We start from the raw sequence: 26,080 nt of genomic DNA, 5'->3' as shown, positions 1-26,080 counted from the left end.
GAGAATCACGGTTTCACTTTGCAGGAAGAGTAAATCGATTTTGACGTTTTGTTCATTCCTCTTTCAAACTGAAGTTTTTTAGATACTAATTTAAAGGAACATGTTAATTTTCAGAACAAGTTCAACGTCTTAGCTGTAGTCATCATAAGAGTCCCGTTGATAGCGATGACGTTCATGTACAGACGTTTCTGCCACAGACTCGACGTGACGTTGAGCGGTAGACACCGTAGACACAACGTGACGCCGAGTGTCAGTCACCGTAGTCACGATATAGCATCGATCAGCAGTCACCGCTGTTACTACGTGACGTTTGAACGTCAGCCACCGCAGTCACAGGTTGATCCGAAGTTAAGTGTTTTGCAAGATATGCTGTTAAAGCTTTCTTCTTTAATAGAAGCTTTCGATCCTGTTCCTGTGCGAAAGGATCCTTTGCTTTTTGTACGTCACGGTTCTGGGATACGTGATTCGGGTCTTCAACCTTCTAGACGAGCTTTGTTACGCCACGCTGACGTTATCCCTAGTGACAGCTTTGCTGTTTAACGAGATGCGGAGCATAAATCTCGATGTAACTTTGATCGCTTTGAACGTCGGCCACCGCAGTCACAGCGTGACGTTGAGCTGCAGACACCGCAGACACGACATGACGTTGAGCGGTAGACACCGTAGACATGACGTGACGTCGAGGGTCAGTCATCGTAGTCACGATATAGCATCGAACAGCAGTCACCGCTGTTACTACGGGACGTTTGAACTTCAGTTACTTCTGTCACGACGTGTAGTAGAATAACATTCTCTGCAGTCACAACGTGACATCGACCTTCCAACTTTAACTTCTGTTCATATACAAGTTGATGTAGCCTGTCAGGCTTTTCCTTCACGTCATTCTGAATATAAATCTCCCTTTCACAAGACTTTAGATTTATCAGATGATGTGCCTTCTGAAGAAGTTGATGACCCCCTTTCAACTAATGTACCTTTGGGGAGTCATTCAGAAGAGGAGTAACCTAGGGTGGTCCAACAATCCCTTGTTTTTTAATTATGAATTTCTTTAGTGAAATTTTGTCCTACTCGTTTTGTAACGGCTGCTCCGCCGTCTGAGTTTACTCTTGGCATGACTTTCTTCGACTCCTACATTTACGAAGTCAGTTCTCTCTTGTTCTTCCAAGAGGGCCATGCTCTTACTGGGAGACTGGTTGGAATCCAGGTGAAGTTTAGGAAAGTCTGCTTTTGCTTTTCCTCCTCCTTAATTAGCTTCTCGCTCGGGCGTCTGGTGTGACACAGGAGAAGCTCGAGGAGAAGTTCTCGGCTTGGGAGTACCTGCCTCTGCCCAGGGAGACTTCTTAAGCCTAGTGGACTCTCCTCGTCGTCTAGCCATGAGACGCTCCAAGATTTTATGGTCTGCTTCAGAGCTAGACCATCTCCTGTTAGGAGTTTTTTCGAGCGTTTGAAGTTTTTTATTTGTTGGATTGGTCACTGGGAGCCTTAAGTAAGAAGGTCTCTCCAGTTGTCAATGTATTGCTGTACAATTATGTCATGCATGAACAAGGCTATCAGGGATGGCTCCAATGATCTGGCAGCCACGTTCACTGCAGGAACAAGGCTATCAGGGATGGCTCCAATGATCTGGCAGCCACGTTCACTGCAGGAGTACTTAAGATGTAAGTGCGCTCAATGTGTTCATTGTCAAGACAAAGTTCACGATGAAGACTACCAAATCTGTCTTGGCAGCAGTAAGGGAAGGCGACTGGATGGTCTCTCTCGACCTTCAGGATGCATACTTCTACATCCCAATTCATCCAAACTTTCAACAACATCTGAGGTTTGTGGACGGGAAAGTAATGTATCAATTTCGAGCACTGTGCTTCGGCCTCATTCCTGCTCCTCTTGTTTTTACAAGGCCCTTGCAAAATGTAGCAAGCTTTCTACATTTTTTGAGGATTCAGAGCCTCCCTTTATTTTGACGACTGGCTAATCAGGGCGTCGTCATTAAATCGCTGTCTGGAGAGCCTCTAATGGACATTAGACCTAACCAAGGAGCTAGGTCTCAGTGAACGTAGAGAAGTCGTAACTTACAGTACTCCATCCCAGACTATTCTTTATTTGGGAATGGAGATACAGTGTCGGATTTTTCGGGCCTTTTCGTCTCCCACAAGAATGGAACAAGCTCTGTTAAAAGTCCTTCACTTGCAAGAGAAAAACAGTTGCTTTGTAAGAGTTTGAACGAGCCTCGTGGGAACTCTTTCATCGCTGGAGTAGTTTATCTCTCTGGGGAGACTCAACCTTTGCCCTCTCCAATTTCACCTAAACCATTGGAACAAGGAGAAGGGCTTAGAGAGTATCTCTTTCCCAATCTCCAACTCAGTCTAGACATGTCTGACTTGGTGGGACAGCAACATCAGACTTCGAGAAGGTCTTTCTCTTGCGATCAAGAACCCAAACCATGTGTTGTATTCAGATGCATCGGATTTGGGTTAGGGAGCTCCACTGGACAGTCTGGAATGCTCGGGTCTTTGGTCCACGGATCAGAAGGAACTTCATTTAAGGCAAGTATCATCTCTCCTTTGGCGAGATTTGTGCAAGGAAAAATGAATGTCTTGGCGGACTGCCTCAGCAGAAGAGGACAAGTCATCTCCATGGAGTGGACGTTGCATAAGACTGTGTGCGAGAAGCTATGGATGACATGGGGTCAACCCACCATAGATCTTTTTGCGACTTCACTGACAAAGAGGCTCTCGACTTACTGCTTTCCAGTTTCAGATCCAGAAGCAGCCCACATAGACGCTTTCCTGCTGGACTGGCCTCACCTGGACGTTTATGCCTTTCCACCTTTCAAGATCCTAAACAAGGTGCTGCAGAAGTTCACCTCTCACGAAGGGACCAGGTTGACGTTGGTTGCTCCACTCTGGCCCGCGAGAGAGTGGTTCACAGAGGTACTTCTATGGCTGATAGACGTTCCAAGAAGTCTGCCGTTACGGATGGATCTCTTGCGACAGCCTCACGTAAAGAGATTTCATCAAAGCCTCCCCACGCTTCGTCTAACTGCCTTCAGACTATCGAAAGACTCTCTTGAGCTCGAGGGTTTTCGAAGGAGGCAGCTAGAGCGATCGCGAGGGCTAGAAGATCCTCTACCATCAGGATCTATCAGTCGAAGTGGGAGGTATTTAGAGACTGGTGCAAGTCCTCCTCTATTTCCTCTTCCAAGTGCCTCTGTAGCGCAGATTGCAGATTTTCTGCTTTATCTGAGAAACGGTCGCTCCCTCTCTGCATCCACCATTAAAGGCTACGGAAGCATGTTAGCTTCTGTTTTCAGGCATAAGGGTTTGGATCTTTCTAATAACAAAGATCTCCAAGTCCTGCTTAAGTCTTTCGAGACTTCCAAGGAGCGTCATATTTCGACTCTGCTTGGAACTTGGACGTGGTCCTACAGTTCCTTATGTCAGACAGGTTTGAACCATTAAATTCAGCCTCCCTGAAGGATCTTACCCTCAAGACACTTTTTTTGGTGAGCTTGGCTTCGGCTAAAAGGGTTAGTGAGATACATGCTTTTAGCAAGAACATCGGCGTCTCCGCTAATAAAGCAGTATGCGCTCTTCAACTTGGTTTTTTGGCCAAAAATGAACTTCCGTCTCGTCCTTGGCCTAAATCATTTGAAATCCCCAGTCTTTCTGAGATTGTGGGGAATGAAGTTGAAAGAGTGCTGTGCCCCGTTAGAGCTCTTAAATTTTGTTTATCCAGAACTAAACCGCGACGAGGTTGTTCAGAGGCTTTATGGTGCTCCGTTAAAAAGCCCTCTTTGCCCATGTCGAAGAATGCGTGGTCTTATTTTATTAGACTTTTGATTCGGGAGGCACACTCTCATTTAAGTGAGAAGGATCATAATTTACTTAAAGTCAAGACTCATGAAGTTAGAGCGATAGCAACTTCTGTAGCGTTTAAGCAAAATAGATCCATTAAAAGTATTATGGACGCGACCTTTTGGAGAGGCAAGTCGGTTTTCGCTTCATATTACTTGAAAGATGTCCAGACTCTTTATGAGGACTGCTACACACTGGGACCATTCGTAGCAGCGAGTGCAGTAGTGGGTGAAGGCTCTACCACTACATTCCCTTAATCCCAATATCCTTTTAATCTACTCTTGAAATTTTTAATCTTATTTTGGGTTGTACGGGAGACTAAGAAGTCTTTCCCAATCTTTTTGATTTGGCGGGTGGTCAAAATATTCTTTCTTGAGAGCGCCCAGATTAAGGGTATTGATGAGGTCCTGTTATAGGGGTGTTCACCCTGGATATAGCAGCTCCTGGGAGTCTTTCAGCATCCTAAGAGGATCGCTGGGCTTCGTGAGGATAGCGGACTAATGAGGCAGAGTAATTATCAGAGTCATCTTCCTTACCAGGTACCTATACTTAAGTTTGTTTTTTGAATAGTTGTCAAAAACTCTTGAGCATATACGCCTTTATTGTTTTAATACTGGTCTCTACCCACCACCATGGGTGTGAATCAGCTATTTATATATTCACCGGCTAAGTTTAATATTTAAAAATGATATTTTCATTATAAAATAAATTTTTGAATATACTTACCCGGTGAATATATAATATTAAAGGCCCTCCCTTCCTCCCCGATAGAGACCCTACGGACTGAGAAAAACTGGTTTGGTTGAGAAGTATATGCGGTATCTGACCGATAGTCGGCGCTGGTGGGCACACCCGGCATCCTTCATGGCGATCGCTCGCGAGTTTTTGGAATCTGTCGACCGACGGAGACGTCAGCTATTTATATATTCACCGGGTAAGTATATTCAAAAATTTATTTTATAATGAAAATATCATTTTATATATATATACATATATAGATATAGATATATATAGATATATATATATATATATATATATATATATATATATATATATATATATATATATATATACATAGATATATATATATAGATATATATATATATATATATATATATATATATATATATATATATATATATATATATATATACATACATATATATATACACGTTGCCATATCCTAATACCTTTTTCTTCTCTTGGAACTTTTATTTTTTTTTTGTTATGGTTGTTTGTGGTGATTGCGACAGTCTCCCACAATCTTTGATTTTAGTTAGATGTTCAATTTGTTCCTTGAGAGTGCCTGGAACAAGGGTATTTGAAGAGGTCCTGTCACATAAGAGGTTTTTAGACTGGTTTGACAGCTCCTAGAGATCTTCAGCCCCCTGGGTGGATCGCCAAGTTTCCTAAGGAAAGCGCACATATTGAAAGAATTCATTGAAGTCAGCTTCCTTGTCAGGTACGAACCCTTAAGTTTGTTTATTAACTTTTAAGTAAAATTCCAACTATATTGGCTGTGTCTAACCCTCCACCAAAGGTGTTAATCAGCTATATACATAACTACCAGGTAAGTCTTGTGTTTAAAAATTTTATTTTCATTATAAAATAGATCTTTGAACACACTTACCTGGTAGTTATGTATAGTTAAAATCCCCCCCCCTCCTCCTCTCTAGAGACTAGAGGCATGGAAGATATGGATAAACATGGAATGGTTTCTAGGTACCTTGCTAGAGGCGAGGAGGTAGTACACCTGGTTATCCAATCGGCGATTGGCACGAGTTTTGAATTTTCTGCCGTGACGTCAGAGACCTAAGCTATATACTGTACATAATTACCTGGTAAGTATGTTCAAAAATTTATTTTATAATGAAAATAACATTTTGCAAAAATATTATTTTTTGTTTTCATTGCTGTAATTGTGTGTAATGCATTTAGTCATACATTTATTTGGGTTAAGGAATTTATTTTTGATATTTTGAAACTAATAACAATAGTAGTATCAACAATATCTCATTGTGACTAATTTTTCTTAATTTGATTAACATCGTGTTATTTGGTTTTTAGAGAAGTAAGTGAAACCATGGCTACTATGAAAGTTTCGGACAAAAAGCCACAAAAGTTTTAATATAATTTGAAAGCAAAAGCAAAATCATCAAAAACAATCTATTTCACCTGTATGATTCATTATACAGTACTCCAAAAAAGTCATATAATATAAGGCAGCTTATTGATCATAGTTTTCGGACCACTCAAGAAAAGAAAGAGATCAGACAGAAAAGTGATAAAGTGAATGAGAGAGACTATCAAATGTGTAATAATGTACTAAACACATTTTAGGAGCCGTTTTTGGAACTCATACTTGATGTTACAAGAATTTTACCAATTTGTCAAAGATTTCAAAAGGAAACATGACATGAAGGGCATGAAACCCTCTGCTTCCAGATCAAAGAGTAAAAATGTCAACAAAAGAGAATGAATCTTCTCCACTGTTCTCTAAGATTGTCTATTTGATATGAAACAAATGCAGAAAGAATGTCAAAGGTAGTATTGAAATTACAATCAAGTGTAAACTCATAATGCCTAATATACACTCAAAGTAACTGCAGAGAAACTAAACAACTACAAAATTAATGCAGAGATTGCTGATCTTGACCTCAAAGCCAGATTGGTATAATATCATCCCACAACACAAAGGTGGATGATTGTAATAAGCATAAGATAGGGCATATAAAGGTCCAACAAGAACAAATATGAAATGAAATTGCCCAAGAGTATCATTTTTAATTCTACACACACTAACAGAGTGAGTTTCATATAAATAACCCATCCCATTAAGTAGTATTAAAATTGGCTTACAAGCCAAAATTACCAAAGGTCATGTGTCAGGCAGCCTGATTGTGAAAGAATGCACCCACAGGTATTAAAAGATCACTAAGAAAAATCCCAATAGAAAGTAGGGGAGGATTTCAGATGCTGGCACATGGACTGTTTGATTACATATGCAAGGATAGTTTAATGACCATTGGAAAGACTTTGATCTCGCAAAGAGATGGTAATGCTAGAGTCTGTCTTGAAGATCATTGGAACCCTTTCTTTTGTAGATTCTTTGTTGGATGTAATCTGCAACAGCATTAGATCCTTGACTGCCTTATTAATGCTGAGGAAAGGTTCCCAGGCTCTAGGAAACTTGTTGTTATTCAAGTTCATTGACTACAGTCTTTTGAATTAGTGTAAGTGAAGCTATTCATACTATTCTCACGTGTAGTAGTTATAAACATGAGAGGGAAGCTTTGCTCTTACTTAAGAAAGTTGATTACAGAATAATAGAAGCTTGCTTTTATTCTGAATCCGCCTTCTCGTCCCCTGCTGAACAAAGGTACACTGTGACCATACCGTGGAATGAGCTTCCTAATAAGGTAGTTGAATTTTTGTATCTTCAGAAGTTCAAATTTGCTGAAAATGTTTTTATGTTAAGAAGGTTGACATGTCTTTTTTCATAATTTATATATGACATTTATTTTAATGTTACTGATCTTGGGATATATTGTTTACTGTGTTCATTCCTGCTCATATTGTTTGTTTATTTCCTTATTACCTATCCTCATTGAGCTATTTTCCCTGTTAAAGCCATTGAGCTTATAACATCATGCTTTTCCAAGTAGGTTTGTAGTTTAGCGAGTAATAATAGTAATAATAATTAAGCAAAAAGGTCAAGTAAATGTATTTGTTCAGGCCTCAAATTTGGCTCTGGAAAAGACCCCTTATCAGTGTACACTAAATTTGACTTTGATACATAATGTGAAAGCTAAATCCTGGCCAAAATTCAATCCTCAGACTTTTTTTTGTCTTGCCAATAAGCAAGAACCTTTCAATCAAGTCACCTCAATGAGACTTTTGGCCCTTTTCCTGTAAGGGATAGACATCGTAGAAAGAGAACTTTAAGCATTAAAGCTTCTCGGGGAAAGATGTACGTACCCGAGATACTGTATCCTCCTTTTGCGGCTTTTCCGATAAGCTTCTTGCCGCACGTCAACAAACCAGACTGTTCTTCTCTTTGCAACAATAAGGAACTTTTTTGTATCTATATTAGTCAAGGTGTCAGGGCACTGGAAACCAGTTTTAAACACCCTTGACTTCAGCAAGTTAATCTTCACAATGTTCTCGATGGATGTGAACTCCTCTTGTAAATCTAAAAGAATGATCAGATGTTTTCTTTCACCTTTTCTGATGCACATTTTTCTGTTTCAATTCATTCTGATTTGAGAAAGTTCCTGTGGTAGGTCTTCATGGTCCAATTCATCCAGAATTAAGAAAGTTCCTCTGGTAGGTTGCCATGATGAAGTCTTACGAACTCCACACCTTTTCATGGCTTCATTGGCAAATAAAAGAAGCTTGTTTCAGGTATGAGAGTTTTTTAGTCCCCTGGCAAATTTTTAGGGCCAGAGAAACTATTATAATGCCCATGAAGAAGTTGCAACTTTGGTGAGTACATAGCATTCCCAATTCATGCCTTCTCATTACTCTTATTTGGGGTTATGATTTGACTCGGCTTGCTTTGAAATTTCTTCAAAGGGAAGATTTGAATCCTTCCTTATTTCTCTAAAAGAATTCTGGGCTATGCAACTAAGCAAGTGATCAAATGTAGTGGACACCATTGGATTATTACAAAAGTCAGGAACCCAAAATGAGGCCACTGCAGTTCTATCCAAAAAAATACTTTGACAGATCCTCATCCGCAGGTCTATCTTCATTCCCTTCTTAACCAATATAGATGAAGTCATCTCATGGTAGAAGAACAGGGATTGTCCTCCAGCCAGTTCCAACCTAGAAATCTAGAACCTAAACCTCACGTCAGACAAAAATATTGAATGCAAACTTGTACTAACTCCACTTTTTGGGTTTAGAGGTTAAGATGAAATAAAACTACATATCAGTTGCTTTAAACTCCTGGAAGTTTTGAAGGCCTTGACTCTGGGTGAGGACCTAGAATGAGGAAATATTCTCAAGTCTGCAGTGTTGCCGTGTAACATGGATTATGGGTCTTTTGATAGTACAGTATTGCAAATCAAAAGTAGTGGCTTTGCAAACTTACATTTTGAAGTAAACTGTGAGGGATGAAAGCTCGATCTGAATGATAGACCAACTAAAGACTGATATGGGAACTCCAAATTATTTGAATGTTAGGCCTGCTGAATGTAAAAGCAAGTTTCAGATATACTGTATATCTCCTTGATCAGTTATTTAGAATTTCACTTAATTTCCAATACCTAAGAGCTTGTTATATCAAGAAATTAATTTAAAAAACTAATGTATTTTAAGACATGGTTGGCCTAATCCTCTAAACCTAAAAAATATAAGTAAACCTCATGATTTTATATACATATACCAAGGCACTTCCCCAATTTTGGGGGTTAGCCGACATCAAATAAATGAAACAAAAAAAGGGGACGTCTCCTCTCTATGTTCCTCCCAGCCTGACAAGGGACTCAACCGAGTTTGGCTGGTACTGCTAGGGTGGCACAGCCCACCTTCCCACATTATCCACCATAGATGAAGCTTCATAATGCTGAATCCCCTACTGCTGCTACCTCCGCGGTCATCCAAGGCACCGGAGGAAGCAGCAGGGCCTACCGGAACTGCGTCACAATCGCTCGCCATTCATTCCTATTTCTAGCACACTCTCTTGCCTCTCTCACATCTATCCTCCTATCACCCAGAGCTTCCTTCCCACCCTCCATCCATCCACCCAAACCTTGGCCTTCCTCTTGTACTTCTCCCATTAACTCTTGCATTCATCATCATCTTTAGCAGACAGCCATTTTCCATTCTCTTAACATGGCCAAACCACCTCAACACATTCATATCCACTCTAGCTGCTAACTCATTTCTTACACCCGTTCTCACCCTCACTACATTGTTCCTAACCCTATCTACTAGAGATACACCAGCCATACTCCTTAGACACTTCATCTCAAACACATTCAATTTCTGTATCTCCGTCACTTTCATTCCCCACAACTCCGATCCATACATCACAGTTGGTACAATCACTTTCTCATACAGAACTCTCTTTACATTCATGCCCAACCCTCTATTTTTTACTACTCCCTTAATGGCCCCCAACACTTTGCAACCTTCATTCACTCTCTGATGTACATCTGCTTCCACTCCACCATTTGCTGCAACAACAGACCCAAAGTACTTAAACTGATCCACCTCCTCAAGTAACTCTCCATTCAACATGACATTCAACCTCGCACCACCTTCCCTTCTCGTATATCTCATAACCTTACTCTTACCCACATTAATCTCAACATCCTTCTCTCACACACCCTTCTAAATTCTGTCACTAATTGGCCAAGCTTCTCTTCCGCGTCTGCAACCAGCACAGTATCATCCGCAAACAACAACTGACTTACCTCCCATTCATGGTTATTCTCATCTACCAGTTTCAATCCTCGTCCAAGCACTTGAGCATTCACCTCTCTCACCACTCCATCAACATACAAGTTAAACAACCACGGTGACATCACACATCCCTGTCTCAGTCCCACTCTCACCGGAAACCAATCACTCATTTCATTTCCTATCCTAACACATGCTTTACTACCTTTGTAGAAACTTTTCACTGCTTGCAGCAACCTTCCACCAACTCCATATAACCTCATCACATTCCACATTGCTTCCCTATCAACTCTATAAGCTTTCTCCAGATCCGTAAACGCAACATACACATCCTTACCTTTTGCTAAATATTTCTCGCATATCTGCCTAACTAAAAATCTGATTCATACAACCCCTACCTCTTCTAAAACCACCCTGTGCTTATAAGATTGCATTCTCTGTTTTATCCTTAATACTATTAATCAGTAGTCTACTATACACTTTTCCAACTACACTCAAGAAACTAATAGCCCTTGAATTACAACACAAATGCACATCTCCCTTACCCTTGTATAGTGGTACAATACACACAGAAACCCAATCTACTGGTACCATTGACAACACAAAACACATATTAAACAATCTATTAAACAATCTCACCAACCATTCAATTACAGTCACACCCCCTTCCTACAACATCTCAGCTCTCACACCATCCATACCAGATGCTTTTCCTACTCTCATTTCATCTAGTGCTCTCCTCACTTCCTCTCTTGTAATCTCTCTCTCATTCTCATCTCCCATCACCGGCACCTCAACACCTGCAACAGCAATTATATCTGCCTCCCTATTATCCTCAACATTCAGTAAACTTTCAAAATACTCCCCCCACCTTTTCCTTGCCTCCTCTCCTTTTAACAATCTTCCATTTCCATCTTTCAATGTCTCTTCAATTCTTGAACCAGCCTTCCTTACTCTCTTCACTTCTTTCCAAAACTTCTTATTCTCTTCATATGAATGACCCAATCCCTGACCCCACCTCAGGTCAGCTGCCTTCTTTGCCTCACTTACCTTGCGCTTTACTTCTACATTTTTCTCCCTATATCTTTCATACTTCTCTACACTATTACTCTGCAGCCATTCTTCAAAAGCCCTCTTTTTCTCTTCCACTTTTACCTTCACTCTTTCATTCCACCATTCACTGCCCTTCCTTTTGCTGCCTCCAACAAATTTGCCACACACATCACTTGCAATCCCAACAAAATTTTCTTTTACTAACTTCCACTCCTCTAAATTACCAGTTTCTCCTACTTTCACTTCGTCATATGCCATTTTCAACTTTTCTTGATGTTTACTTTTTACCTCCGGTTTATTTAGCTCTTCAACCCTCACTAGCTCCATTTTACATCCACCTACTCTATTCCCCCACTCTTTTGCTACAACTAATTTTCCTTCCACCAAAATATGATCAGACATACCATTAGCCATACCCCTAAATACATGCACGTCTTTCAATTTTTCAAACATTCTTTTAGTTATCAACACACAATCCATTAACGCCCATTCTACTACTCTTCCATTTGCCACTCTTACCCATGTATACTTGTTTTTATCTTTCTTTTTGATAAAGCTAGAACTTATCACCATCTCTTGCTCAACACACATATACCAGTCTCTCACCACTCATTTTCACCTGGTACGCCATACTTCCCAATGACACCTTCTACCTCTCCAGCGCCCACTCTAGCATTTAAGTCACCCATGACAACTACATAATTCCTTCTACCCAGTCCTTCTACACACCTAGTTAATTCATTCCAGAACTCGTTCTGCTCTTCTTCACTTTTCTCACAACCTAGCCCATATGCACTGACAAAAGCCCAACATTCCCTACCCAACTTAACCCTTACCCATATTGACTTAGATGATATCTCCTTCCATTCCACTACTTTACCTGTCATCTATTCACTCAGCACTAAAGCCACACCTTCTCTTACTCTTTCCCTTTCAATCCCAGACACTCTACCAGACATTTCACCAAACGTCACTTCACTTTTCCCTTTTATGTCTCACACAAAGCCAATATATCCACCCTTCTATTCTTAAACATACTTCCAATCTCACATCTTTTACTCTCTGTCGTACTACATCCACGCACAGTCAAACACCCCAAAACTAGAGTGCGGGGAGCAGTCACTCTCCCCCCAGCTCTACCTCTTTGATGTCTCACAGGATTATAATACAGGGGAGGGGGTTCCCAGTCCCCTTGTCCCGTCCCTTTTAGTCGCCTCTTACGACACGCAGGGATACTTTGGCGCTATTCTAATTGTTTTTATGCTCCCGCGGCCAGAGGGGCATGATTTTACCCAGTAATATTTTCATGATTAGGTAATTATCCATTGTTTCTTTGTCTTATAAAACTGATTAGTATATTAATAAATAGAAAATGAACCTAAATAGAATTCTAGATCCAACACACAGAGAATGTGAATGCAAAAATCATAATAGAAATAGAAATTATTATATATACAGTTTATAAGAAAAAAAATTATAGCCGGATTTGAAATTATATATTTTGTACCTTCTAACTTTTGAATAGTTAAAATTCTTCAAGGAAATGGTATTTTTAGTACTGTACTATGGTTTCAAAAGGCTCATAGCAATACATCTATCAGAAATGAAAACTTATGTAAGTGCACTTGAATTCCTTATTACAGTCATCGTCAGTCAAAGTGATGATGAGCAACCTTAGTCCTAGTGATACTCAAAATAGTGGAAATGTTACTTCTGCTGAGCCATCCCCAAAATGCGGTAGTAAAAGCCCTCGGATAAATTCTTCTCGCCCACCAGAGTTTCTGAGAAAGCTGGCTAAGGTAAGTTAGGTACCTGTAGGTTTACTAAATGCTAGTCTTCATGTAATGAACTTTCATTTGAAGTGCCCCGGGTCTTGTATGCGGTATTTTAACCAAATATTTCTAATTGCATACTACTAAATTATTTTGTTTTACACGAAAGGGTATCTGAGAATTCTTACTAAAATTAAATATGTATATAATAATAAGGAAATTAATCGGCAAATAATGTTCAATTCAGTCATATACAATATTAAGTACAACTATCATTTTATTCGAGAACATAATAATGTTTGGTCACACATCTACTCGTCCAGGTAATAATACTGTGTAGACCTACAGTGTGGACACAAGATTGTCTTAATACTGTAGTATATTTCAGTTTATCTTATTGTTCTGATGAATTATATTGAATTCACTGACAATTCCCCAAAATTCCTATTCCCCCTTTCCTGAACACTGCTAAATTATTTTTTCCAGATTTTAATCCACCTTGATTAGTAATTAAACTTTGAATCACTGTGATTAATACTCATATTTTGATCCACTGTGATTAATATTCAAACTTCTATCCATTGTGATTAATACTCAAACTTTGATCCACTGTGATTAGTACTTAAACTTCAATCCACTGTGCTAGTACTTGAACTTAATATAGAAATATACATTATCATCTATGGTACATTAACATCCATTGTGGTTAGTACTTAAATTTCGATACACTGTGATTAGTATTTGAACTTCGGTCCACTTTGATGAGTACTTAACCTTCGATCGCTCTAATATTTACTAAAACCTAATGAAATATATTTTTTCAGCTATGCTACATGAACATCCAAACCCCACCAATTAATTCTTCATGCAGATCTCAAAATAATTTCAATTCGCAGTACTGTAATTACCAGATTCAGTTGTGTGATTTCCATGAACCTCCCCTTGATGTTCTTTTTGCTTATCTCTCTAAGCATGGCTTATATCTACGTTTATCCTAGCACTAAAAATTTCCTATTATTTTTTTCTTTCAACAGATTTGCACCTTTAGTACAGTATTGAAACAATCTATTGATTAATGGCAATAACCTCAAGTTGAGAGAGAGAGAGAGAGAGAGAGAGAGAGAGAGAGAGAGAGAGAGAGAGAGAGAGAGAGATTGATTGATTGATTGATTTAAATGTGTAACTTGGCCTACAATTCCACCTGTTCAATACTGCTCCTCGAATTGAGTAACTTGTTTGTAACAAAGAGGCATAGCCTTCGATGTACTGTATTTCAGAATTGTTTGATTGCATGTGTAGTAGCTTTGTAAAATATTTGGAATATCAGTGTTTCATCTCAATATCTTAAGTTAATTAAATTACCAATTTGTTCAATGTTAGATTACTAGGTTTTCAAGTAAACTCAGGGTATACATAATGGGAAAAATGTTGAGAACCCTTGCAGTAGATGCTTTGTTTTCAGTGTTATTGTTGAATTGTGCTTGATATATAGACAAATTGTTTATCTCTCTCATTTAGTAAAGCATTTTAAAAATTTTATTTAATTTGTTTGTGATCATAAGGGATGTCTTCTGGATTGGTTAGTAATACTTTTGTAGTTTTCTAGGAAATCATGATCACATTCTTTTTGTGTTTTGTGTAAGGGGCAATATTATGATTTAGATAATTGTTGTGAGGAATGCAAAAGCCTTATTATTCTTCTTATGAAAAAGTATGTTCAGGTTGTAGTTGACTTAATATAAAAGTAAATTAGAATGGTGATAATTCCAATCCAGCATTAACAAGTTTTGGGCTTTTATATTAATGAACTTCAAAAGTTCTTGCCATCTTTGGCTTCTTTTGTTAAATCTAAGGCTTGTGAGTCATTGGCAAAAGTAGAGATTCGAGCTTGACCTCCTCAGTTTTGATTCCTAGCCTAACTCCTCAAGGTTTGCCTAGTGGTACTAGTGCACCAGTCATTAAGGGTTCTAAAGGTGTACAACAATTGATGGAGTGTATCACCTCTCTTAAGGCATCCCACTTAATTACTACAAATCCTTTTACTGTAAAAATACTCATAATTTTGCAATCCTATCTGCTTATTTTGACCACTGGATTTAGAGGTAGGAGACCCAACTAGTAGCCTGGATCATAAAATCTTTCTGCAGGCTGAATTAAGCACTCATAAGCAACCAGTTACAGTATATCCATACTATTTACCTGTATTAGTGTGTGTCATCTCGTATGGTTCCTCTGGAACAAAGTTTACCTATACAGTACTATATTACATAAATTTTTTAAAGTTTCAGTGCTAGTTGATTGGTAACATCATGTTTCAGATGACATTGTACTTCGGTCTCCTTTAGGCTCAGCTACTAGCACATCTCGAGTTTCCCTAACAGTTTGAATGTAGGTGTTAGAACTGCCGAAACGAGTCCATTGCCTTCTGCAGGCGCAAAGGTTCCTGTTCAAAGTAAACAAATAGTATGGCTTGTAGCTAACATTTTAGAGAACTTATCTTACCAAAAGGGAGAAGATGATACAGAGGAAGAGCCCGACTCAGATAAGATATCTCCTTTACAATTAAGGAAATATATCAGAAAGGTATCCAAATAACATTCATCCAATTTATCAAAAGCTGACTTATCCAGTTTCCTCAAATTTTTTTTTTAAATTGAATTGATGAATTATTATCTCAAGTGAATAGGAAAACTACTATCTTGGCTCCTGTTTATTGTTAAGTCAATTTTTCCCACAGTGTTCTGAGTGTTATAAAACCAATCAATTGCCCTCTCCTGCCAGACGTTTGCCTTTGGGCCCTCGTCGCTCGTTTTCAGACGATTGTCACTCGTGACCGATGCCCTCATGCTCGTGATCGTCACTCGTCACCTCGTGACTTTCACTTTTCGCGAGATCGTCAGCGTCAGTCTCTCCATTAGCCAGTGTGTGCTCATCACTCGCCAGAATCTCTGACCTCGCCTAGGACTCGCTGTTTGCCGACTCGTCGTTCGTCAGCCTCTCGTCACTCGTCAGCACCTCAACGTTCGCCATCGCATCGGTCACCTAGACCTTCTGCTTATTCCTGTCACCTGCAGGCACGCAAACACTGGGATTGTCACCCGCCAAAGCAAGATGGTCATTCTTTGTCCGTTTCTCTTTCCATGCCTGCGCGTGAGCAACTGGGACAACCATCGCTGCAGAGATGACACCCGTCTTCTTCCACTTGAGAATTTACCCTGTAAATGATCTCTACTTCTTCAAGAGGAGCCACCAGCTGACAGGTTTAGTAGACCTGTGTCCACTGTTTCAGGTACCAGATCCTTCCAAGGAGACCATCCACCTCTAAGGGAACCCCTGCATGGTGGACGCCCAGTTCCGTTCCCTTCCAAGAGGGAACCTTCGTAGCTTCAGCATCCCTCCACCTCTAGGGATCTGCGCTCTTCCAAATCTTAGTTAGATGTCATGCCGGTGCCAATTATACCTTTCAGGTTCCCAAACCCAAGGCTCCTGCTTCTAGCCTTTCGAGGGATCTTCCGGTTAGCTCGGCATTCGGGAAGTAGTCCGCGTGGTTTGACCAGTGCGTAAGGTCGTTACGGGGGTTCTCTTGATTCTTTCAGGGTATCGCGTCCCTTTCATTTAATCTCTACCTCCACTGTCTCGGGATCCAATCCCATCAGGCTCCTACGCAAAAAGATCCGCAAAGAAGTTGGCTCTTCTGGCCGAAGTTTAAACCATGATGGAGAAGGACGCTATCCAAGAGGTCCTCAACGGGTCCCCAGGCTTCTTCAGTTAATTCTTTCTTGTGAAAAAGGTGCCTGGAGGCTGAAGACCAGTCATTGACCTCTTGGCTTTGAACAAGTTTGTCAGGCAAACTTCGTTCAAGATGGCAACGGCACAGAGTCAGACAAGTAGTAAGACCACAGTACTTCATGTGCACTCTGTATTTCAAGACGCATACTTCCAAATTCCAGTCCATCCATCTTCAAAGAAGTATTTAAGGAACATACTGGACAACAAGCTATATCAGTTCAAGGTCCTGTGCTTCAGTCTTTCCACGACACCCCAGGTCTTCACAAGTGTTCAGAATATTGTCATCTTAGCTCACAGGATCGTCATCCGTAATCTAAGATATCTGTATGACTGGCTGATTGTAGCAGACTCGGCGGCTACCATTCTTCAACACCGAGACAGACTTCTAGTGCTTTGCTAAGATCTGGGGATCATGGCAAACCTCCAGAAGTCATCCCTGTTCCCCTCTCAAAGACTGGTATACCTAGGTATGATCATTGACACCAATCTCCAGAATCTTTCAATCAGACGACATAATACAGAGGCTGAGGAAGGTACCAGGACCCTTCCTCAGATGAGAAGAGCTACCAGCCCAGCGATGGTTGCGTCTCATAGGTCACATATCATCCCTGGCCTGTCTAGTATTCAACGACAGTCTCAAGATTTGATCTCTCCAGTAGCGGCTCAAGTCGAGATGGAATTAGTCAAGTGATTCTCCTGACATCCTAATCCCAATAGGATTAGAAGAACAGACCTCAGGTGGTGGGTGGCAGACGAGAACCTCTGCAGGGGGTCGATCTTCTTGTTCTCCTCTCAGAATTTATGCTCTATTAAGATGCATCTGAAGAAGGGTGGGGGGCCCTCTTGCTGCACCACGCAACCTCCAGCCTTTGGTCCATGTCAGAAGGGTACCAACACAAATCTCGTAAGAGATGAGGGCAGTCTTTCTAGCTTTCCGACAGTTCCAGTAGTTCCTGGGGGTTACTCAGTTGCATTGATAAGCAACAATGCCACAGTAGTGGCTTACATAAACAAACAGGGTAGTACCATTTCGCAGCCCCTGTTCCATCTAGCAGTAGAGATACAGAGATGGACAGAAGACAACTCGGTGTCCCTATCGTCTCACTTCATTCCGGGTAAGAGGAATGTGCTAGCGGACAACCTGTGCAGAGCGAGACTCGGATAGTGGGCTCAGAGTGGTCTTTGAATTATCTAGTAGCCAACAAAGTCCTGACTTTGTGGGGTTCCCCTGTGGCGGGATGTAAACAACACAACCCCCCCACACCCTTGATCACTCCTACTTTCTCAATATCCCACAATACAAACTTTCCCCTGACTCTACTTCAAACTGGACTGTTGCTCGAAGGGAAAAACAAACAAAACATAACCTTAAAACTATATTCACTGCAACAAAAAAAACAAAAATCACACATCATTAAACAAACTTAACACAAAAACAGACAGAAATAGCACTTTTATATTTATATATTATAGCTGTGTGTGTGGGTACACAGAACTCACCAATAATCGAAAAAAATAATATCCTTTACATAAACTCAACACCGTCAGTCCACATACAGTACCGAAAAACACTTACCCACACACAGTACCGAAAAACACTTAAACACTAAAATAAATCACTCAATACCAAACCCAATCATATACCACAACCCAGCAAAATATTCAAAGATTCAAATTAAACATAAGAGAAACCTCTTAATATTTCATATACGTGTGTGGCCACCGTCGTCCACAAACTCCCCACACTGGCAACTCAGTCCTTATCGCCAATTGCCACAAATCCCTGGCGAACAATCACTGCAGTCAATTTGACTGTCCAATAACATTAAAGGTGGTCATCATCATCATCATCATCATCATGTCATCCTCATCAACAAGAACAAATCTATTTTCCAGCCGGGTCGTCAACAAATAAAATTCTTTCAATATCTCCCAGTCTATCAAAAATTTAAGTTTCTCCAAAGGAGGAATCGCGGCTCAGAACATAAAAACACTAATCAGCCGGCTTCCGAAGAACAAAAAAAATGCAGAACCGACTCCTTCTATCGTTCGAGATCCAATGCTTTCGCCCAAGACATTCATCACCACCCTATCCTAGCTAAAAAGGTAAACAAACAACCTCAATTATACCAACAATCTTTCCAACTTCAAACAATCATTCGCTAATTACCCTTTTTCTTCGGCGCGCACCGCGGACACACAAAACACACACACACAAACGCACATACACACATACTCTCTCGCGCACGCGCGATCTAATAAAACTAAAGCAAATGAAATTCTCTCTCTCTCTCTCTCTCTGACAAAACTAAAGCAAATAAACACTTTCTTTCTTTCTCTCTCTCTCTCTCTCTCACAAAACTAAGCAAATAAACACTTTCTTTCCCTATAAACACTTTCTTTCTCTTGCGGTTTGACAAAACTTAAGTAAATAAACACCCACACTCACTCTCTCTCTCTCTCTCTCTCTCTCTCTCTCTCTCTCTCTCTCTCTCTCTCTCTCTCTCTAATGACAAAGCTAAAGCAAATAAAATGTCTCTATTTAACAATACTAAAACAACTCACTCTATCTCTCTCTCTCTCTCTCTCTCTCTCTCTCTCTCTCTCTGTGACAAAACTAAAGCCAATACTGTAAACACTCTCTCTCTCTCTCTCTCTCTCTCTCTCTCTCTCTCTCTCTCTCTCTCTCTCTCTCTCTCTCTCTCTCTCTCTCTCTCTCTCTCTGACAAAACTTAAATAAACACACTCACACTCTCTCTCTCTCTCTCTCTCTCTCTTGATTTGGCAAACAAAAAAAATAAATTAAAATAAAATTAATCCTCCACATTCCTCCCCCCTTACTTTGCCAAATCCTCACACAACACTTACCTATTTTCTCATTACCCAGTCGCAATCAGGAACAGGGCCTCGGCTTCGAGTAACTGGGCCTTCATATACCTGCACTCTCTCATTCACTTCTTCCATGTCGTTTTCATTCAACGTACTATTACGATTCCCGTCTATGCTCTGCTCGTCTAAGATATCATTCACTATTTCATCTACCTCAGTTTCATCTGGCCCGAAAATCCCACTAATTTCTGTCAACAATTCATCCATTACATCTAAACCATTTTCTACTTTAACAAAAGAATCATTCATACTGCTTATCATTCTCCTATCTTTCATTCTCGTGTCCGTCATACGTTCTCTTGCCTCATCTAACGAAAAACCACACACACTATAAGTATCATTCATACTCATCCAAGTTTCATCTGTATTAATACATTTATCTTCCATACTCACCTGTACATTTACACCCTTGTCCTGCTTATTCTGATTCCCGCCTACAACTACAAAATTTTCCCGCCTTTTATCCCCAGTAAAATTCTCAGACTTCTTTTTCCTTCCATACTCTACTAACACCAATTGCTTATCTTCTAAACCTAATGCCTCACACATACTCGGTTCATACTTGTTCGTTTTCAGCCATTTATTCATACCATTCTCCTGAATATATCTTGGTACCTCCTTCCATTTTCGCAACTGATTGTGGTGTGCCCTAACCTTTTCCACACTACCATCCACACTTACTTTACCTAAAACATAACTCAACCCACTAGAACCAACATCTAACACCTCATATGGACCTTCAAACTTATCACGTACCTTATTGACATTCATTCTTCCTTTTTCAATTATTTCTTTTAACACTTTCTCTCCCACTTTGTAGCTTTCAAATCTCTCATTTGCTTTCTTCCAAACATCTCTATCATTCTCGGACACACTCAATCTCGGTCTTACTATCTTTTCAAAATTCAACACAAACTTACACGGAGACATACCAGTACTCTTGTGCACCGTCGCATTATACGCCCACAACGCACGCCCAACATATAAATCCCAATCATTATCACATGTACTCATCATCCGCAAAATTTCTGTCAAGGTTCTTACCGTCCTTTCAGCCAAACCATTCACACTTGGCATATACGGAGTCGAATACACATGTTCAATGCCCCATTCTCTCAACATCTGCTCAAACTCCCATCCAACAAACTCCGGACCATTGTCACTTAACATTTTCGCAGGCTTACACACACTCATCGGCAACATCACTTGACTTACCATTCTCGCTACAGTCTCACTTCGTTTATTCTTGATGGGTACTGCATATGCAAACTTGCTCATATGATCGACCATGACAATCATTCCCACATGTCTTCTCGCAGTCACAGGCAACGAAACACAATCAATCACAAACATCTCAAATGGCTCTTTCATACGTAATCTCAGAACAGGCGGTTTTGCATGCATGCTCTGATACTTTCCCTTCTGACAATCCTCACAAGTAGTCGCTACATCCCTACAAATTTGACTCAACCCAGGCGTAAACAACCTCTCTCGCATGCACTCCCACAATTTATTCTTCCCCATATGCCCATACCTGTCATGCACTACCATACACATACTTACAGCTGCATGCATTGGAAATACAGGAACATATATATCTTCATCCATTCCCCTATGCAAAAAATACACAATATTCTTACAAACAATAAATCTTTTAACAACTTTCTTATACGCTTCCAAATCACACGGCCATTCTTCCACCCTAATACCATTTAAAATACATTCACGTAACCTATTTATCTCTAAACATTCACCTTGCATTTCTTCCACCTCTTCTTTGCTCAACAAATCATCTTCACTTTTTGCAATATCAATCATGCCAACAAAATTCGCCATGAATACACTATTATCCTCAATTACTATTACCTTACAGCCATTCTTTGAAAGCAAACCCTTACCAACATCAACTGACACATGGTGCAACCTCAAAAAATCTATTCCCATCAAAAAACAACTAGGCATTTCATTCTCTCCCATTACAATAAAATTATGTTCAACTTCCATACTCCCTAGTTTCACCTTCAACCTCACTTCTTCCCAAACAAGTAAACTTCCCTGACCTATTCCATGAATTCTCACACTCGTACACTGTCTTTTCACTTCCCAATTGTACCTCTCAATTTCCCTGATAACCGACTCATTTACTAATGACACTTGAGCACCCGTATCAATTAAACTACAATATTCATTCTCATTTATATTCACATATGTCATCATCCTTCCTTTTACACCATGCATACATACATTTACTCTCCTTTCAATTCTGTCACTCACTTCACCAATATGTTCATCATCATGTTCACTGTCCTCTATACCCCCATATCTTAGATTAAGGTCACTTGCACCATTATCCTTCTCACTCAACAATTTGCAACATTCCTCCTTACATTGAATCCTCAAAATATATTCCCTATCATTCTCCTTACATGCCTTATATTCCATCGGTCGATTCCATCCAAAATACAAATACACAGTTACACCATACAACATACTTACCACCATTAATATCCTTGATAATACTTCCCCTTCTAGTACACTACTCTGCTCCTCATATACCATTTCTGTTGACACTTCATTCATCACCCTTCTTTTAAGCTCGCTTACACTACCTGGTATTTCCGTATTTAAACCCTCTTGTACCAACTTACTTAAACCCATTAGGATACACTTATATACCATATCTTGCCCTTCACAACTCTGCTCCACAACTAAACCTTCAGGCAACCTTTCAGAATTCTGATTACTCTCTTTATCTTCCATCCTCCCATGCATCCTCGACATCACATCTGCTATCACATTCTTATTTCCCGGTACATATTCTAACCTAAAATCAAATTCATTCAAATCCTCTATGGTCCTAGCAACCCTTGCATTCACACACTCTTTCCTTATCATATACACTAGGGGCTGATGGTCAGTACGCACAATGAATTTTACACCATACAAAAATACTTTCAATGCTTTCACACAAAATCGTATTGCAGCCAATTCCCTGTCAATCGTCGAATACTTCCGCTCAGCTTTATTAAACGCTTTACTAACATACGCTATTACTCTCAATTGCTCTTCTCCATTTACTCTCTGCATTTGAACCAAACAACCACCCATACTAACCCCACTCGCATCCGTATACAACTCTAGCATACTCGCATTTTCACTGTAGTCTGGAAATGCCAAAGTGACGTCTTTCGCGGCCTCTTCCTTCAACCTTTCAAACGCTTCTATCATCCGATCATCCCATTTTAATTTTGTACTATTCCTTTTACCCGTCCATTCATTCAAAGGCTTCCCTATACCTGAACAATCTCTAACAAACTTGCGCCCAAACTCAACCAAACCAAGAAAACCTCGCAACTCACGCACTGTCCGGGGTCGTGGAAATTCTCGCACCTTATTCACAAACTTGTCACTCTTCCTTATACCAGATTCACCCACTACATGCCCAAGAAATTCCACCTCCCTGGACAACCATGTACACTTCTCAAGCTTAATTTTCACACCAACTTCAATTAACCGCCTCAACACTGCCTCAAGCAACCGCATATGTTCCTCAACAGTCTCGCTCGCAATCAGAATATCATCTATAAAAACAGTCACCTTCTGTCGATCGAAACCAGCCAATACAACATTCATCGCTCTTTGGAAGGCAGCAGGCGCATTAGCAAGACCAAAACTCAACCTTTTAAATTGAAAGTGACAATTCGTACTTGAAAATGCGGTAATGGGCCTGCTCCCCTCTGCTAGAGGCATCTGATAATAGCCCCGCACCAAATCTAATTTAGTAAAAACTTTCATTCCATGCATCTTATAAACACAATCAGACACCACATTCATTGGAAAACGTTCTTTAACAGTCACCTCATTCACCTTCCTATAATCAATACACATACGTAAACTTCCATCAGGCTTTCGTACAGGGACAATAGGGCTATTCCAGGCACTCTCACTCCTTTCTATTACACCCATACGCTCTAATTCCTGACACTGCTCCTCTATCTCCTTGGCAATAGGCGGAGAAAAATGCCTGGGACGCTGATATATGGGGGTATCATCACTGAGAACTATTTTAAATTCTGGCAGGTCTGACCCCCACAATCATCGTCACCGAGACTCACAACTCTCCGCTTATCCCATAACATCTTAAGCAATCGTTCCCTTTCGACCTCACTTATACTCTCATCTAACTTAATTCTTCCTTTCAATGTATCGTAATCCCAATCGTCATCGTTCTTTACCTTACCAGCCATTACCTGTCTCACCTTAACATATCTTCCATCCTCTACATTGATCAGTGTATACATACATCCCATGCAATCGCCCTCACGTATTCCACGTACTCTCTTCCTCCTAACACTCGGCAACAACCTTACATACACCTTGGGTTCCTGCATATTCATAACACCATCATATACATATGCACTCGTTTTCACCAAATTACCTGCTTCTATACCTTCCACTACATATTCATCCTTGTCACTATTTGAAATTCCCAGACTGCTCGGCCATGCAACTTTTACACTAATAACCTCACCTTTCTTACCCGATAACTTTACACTTTCCTTTGCTACCAATGGCACTCCCTTCCACACCTTTGTACTCACTCTGCCGTCTTCCTTTAAATAAAATTCCCCACAAATATTACCTTTAACCTTTATTTCAATCATATTCACACTTGGATGTACAATCATACCACATTTTTTCAGAAATTTATACCCAAGCAGTACGTCATATTTCTCATTCGCTCCCTCAACCACGTAAAAATCATTATCCTCCATCATCAGCCCCCCAATCATAACATTTTCCCGCAACTTTCCTTGCACAGGCATACGCAAATTACCAATACCTTTTACTTCACCCTTACATCCCTTAAATTCACAAACCTCTTTTACCTTATCATATGCATTCCTAAACATTAAATTGACACCACAACCAGTATCAATCAAACCAACCAACTCTACACCATTAAAAATAATTTTCACACTCATGCAATCATGTGCTCTTTCTCCCATCACATCTTCATGCAATAAACCCTCACGAACATGCATCACATTCACTCCCCACACACACGAGGACTCACCCAGCTGAACCCTCTGATCAATTAGTTTCCCGAACATCCTGGCTGACTTGATCCCTTCTTTCTACAAACCCTAGCTACATGCCCATCTGCACCACATTCAGTACACTTACACTCCTTGCACATTCTAGCATAATGACCATCCTTACCACAATTACCACAAATTACATTCATACGATTATTACGGCATCCACTCGCTATGTGTCCAGTCATACCACACCGATAACACTTAACCACTTTCTCTTTCTTACAGTCGCTAATACGATGCCCTGTCTCTCCACACCCGAAACATGCTCCTAATGCCCATCTACACTCGTTCTTTTTATGTCCTACCTTCCCACACCTATAACACCTCTCTTCACGGATACCACTACCTAACCTAACTTGCTGCGTACTAGCACTTCTATCTCTCCAAACTTGATTTCCCTGTCTAAACCCGTCATTTCTCGGCATGGGTATTCCTACATTACTCACCCTAACACTTCTATCTATTACACTATCAGCTGCCCTCATTGGCCCTCTCATAACAGCATCTCTAAAACTACCAAATTCTGGCACACTTTCCTCCATTCCAGTTCTTACACTCACAGATTTACTTTCTTTCATACACCTATCCAACTCGTAATCCTCAACTATCTCTAAAATATCATCCCAAGTCAATCTCTCTCTAGTCCACCTCATTTTCTCCTTCCGTTTCAAATTAATAAACTCACACACACTCTCTGGTACTGTACCCAAAAACTTCTTCATTAGTTCCTTATTTTCATTTATTCCTTCGTCCCCATACTTCTTTCTAGCCAATGTTTCTAACCGACATACATACATCGAGATTGCTTCACCCACCTTCATTCGTGCTTCATCAAAATCATTTTTTCGCTTATACCTAACACTACCTTTCATACGCTTTACCTGTTCAATTATCCTCTTCTTTACACTTTCATACTCAACCTCTCCTACACTCATTATCACCCCATACATCGTCAACAAATATCCTGACAAAAATTCTCCCAACTCCCTAGCCCAAACTCTCTTACTATCCCCATACTTAGCCTGACAAAACTTTTCATATTCCCTAAAGAAGTCATATACATCCCTACTGCTATGTTCATTAAACCTTTCACACCTAGGTACCTCTCTCATAAACACTGTCTTACAAACTTCCTCTACTTCATTCTCACTACTATCTTCACTGTCTACTCCCTTCTTGTTGCCTTCTTCATTTGAATACAATGAATCTAGTT

General features: G+C 40.1%; 1 protein-coding gene across 3 annotated transcripts in view; it reads left to right on the top strand.

Moving 5' to 3' along the window:
• LOC137626247 (uncharacterized) overlaps positions 1–26,080 on the top strand; it is a 382,723-nt gene that overhangs the window by 101,296 nt on the left and 255,347 nt on the right. For all 3 annotated transcript variants that reach the window (XM_068357322.1, XM_068357330.1, XM_068357333.1), the window contains one exon: positions 12,959–13,114. In XM_068357322.1, coding sequence (XP_068213423.1) covers positions 12,959–13,114 — 156 coding nt within the window. The remainder of the gene's footprint in view (positions 1–12,958; positions 13,115–26,080) is intronic.

This window comes from Palaemon carinicauda, chromosome 2, assembly GCF_036898095.1.
Source record: "Palaemon carinicauda isolate YSFRI2023 chromosome 2, ASM3689809v2, whole genome shotgun sequence".
Taxonomy (NCBI): Eukaryota; Metazoa; Arthropoda; class Malacostraca; order Decapoda; family Palaemonidae; genus Palaemon; species Palaemon carinicauda.
The sequence above is the reverse complement of the archived record's forward strand: the minus strand, read 5'-3'. Positions and strand labels throughout refer to the sequence as shown.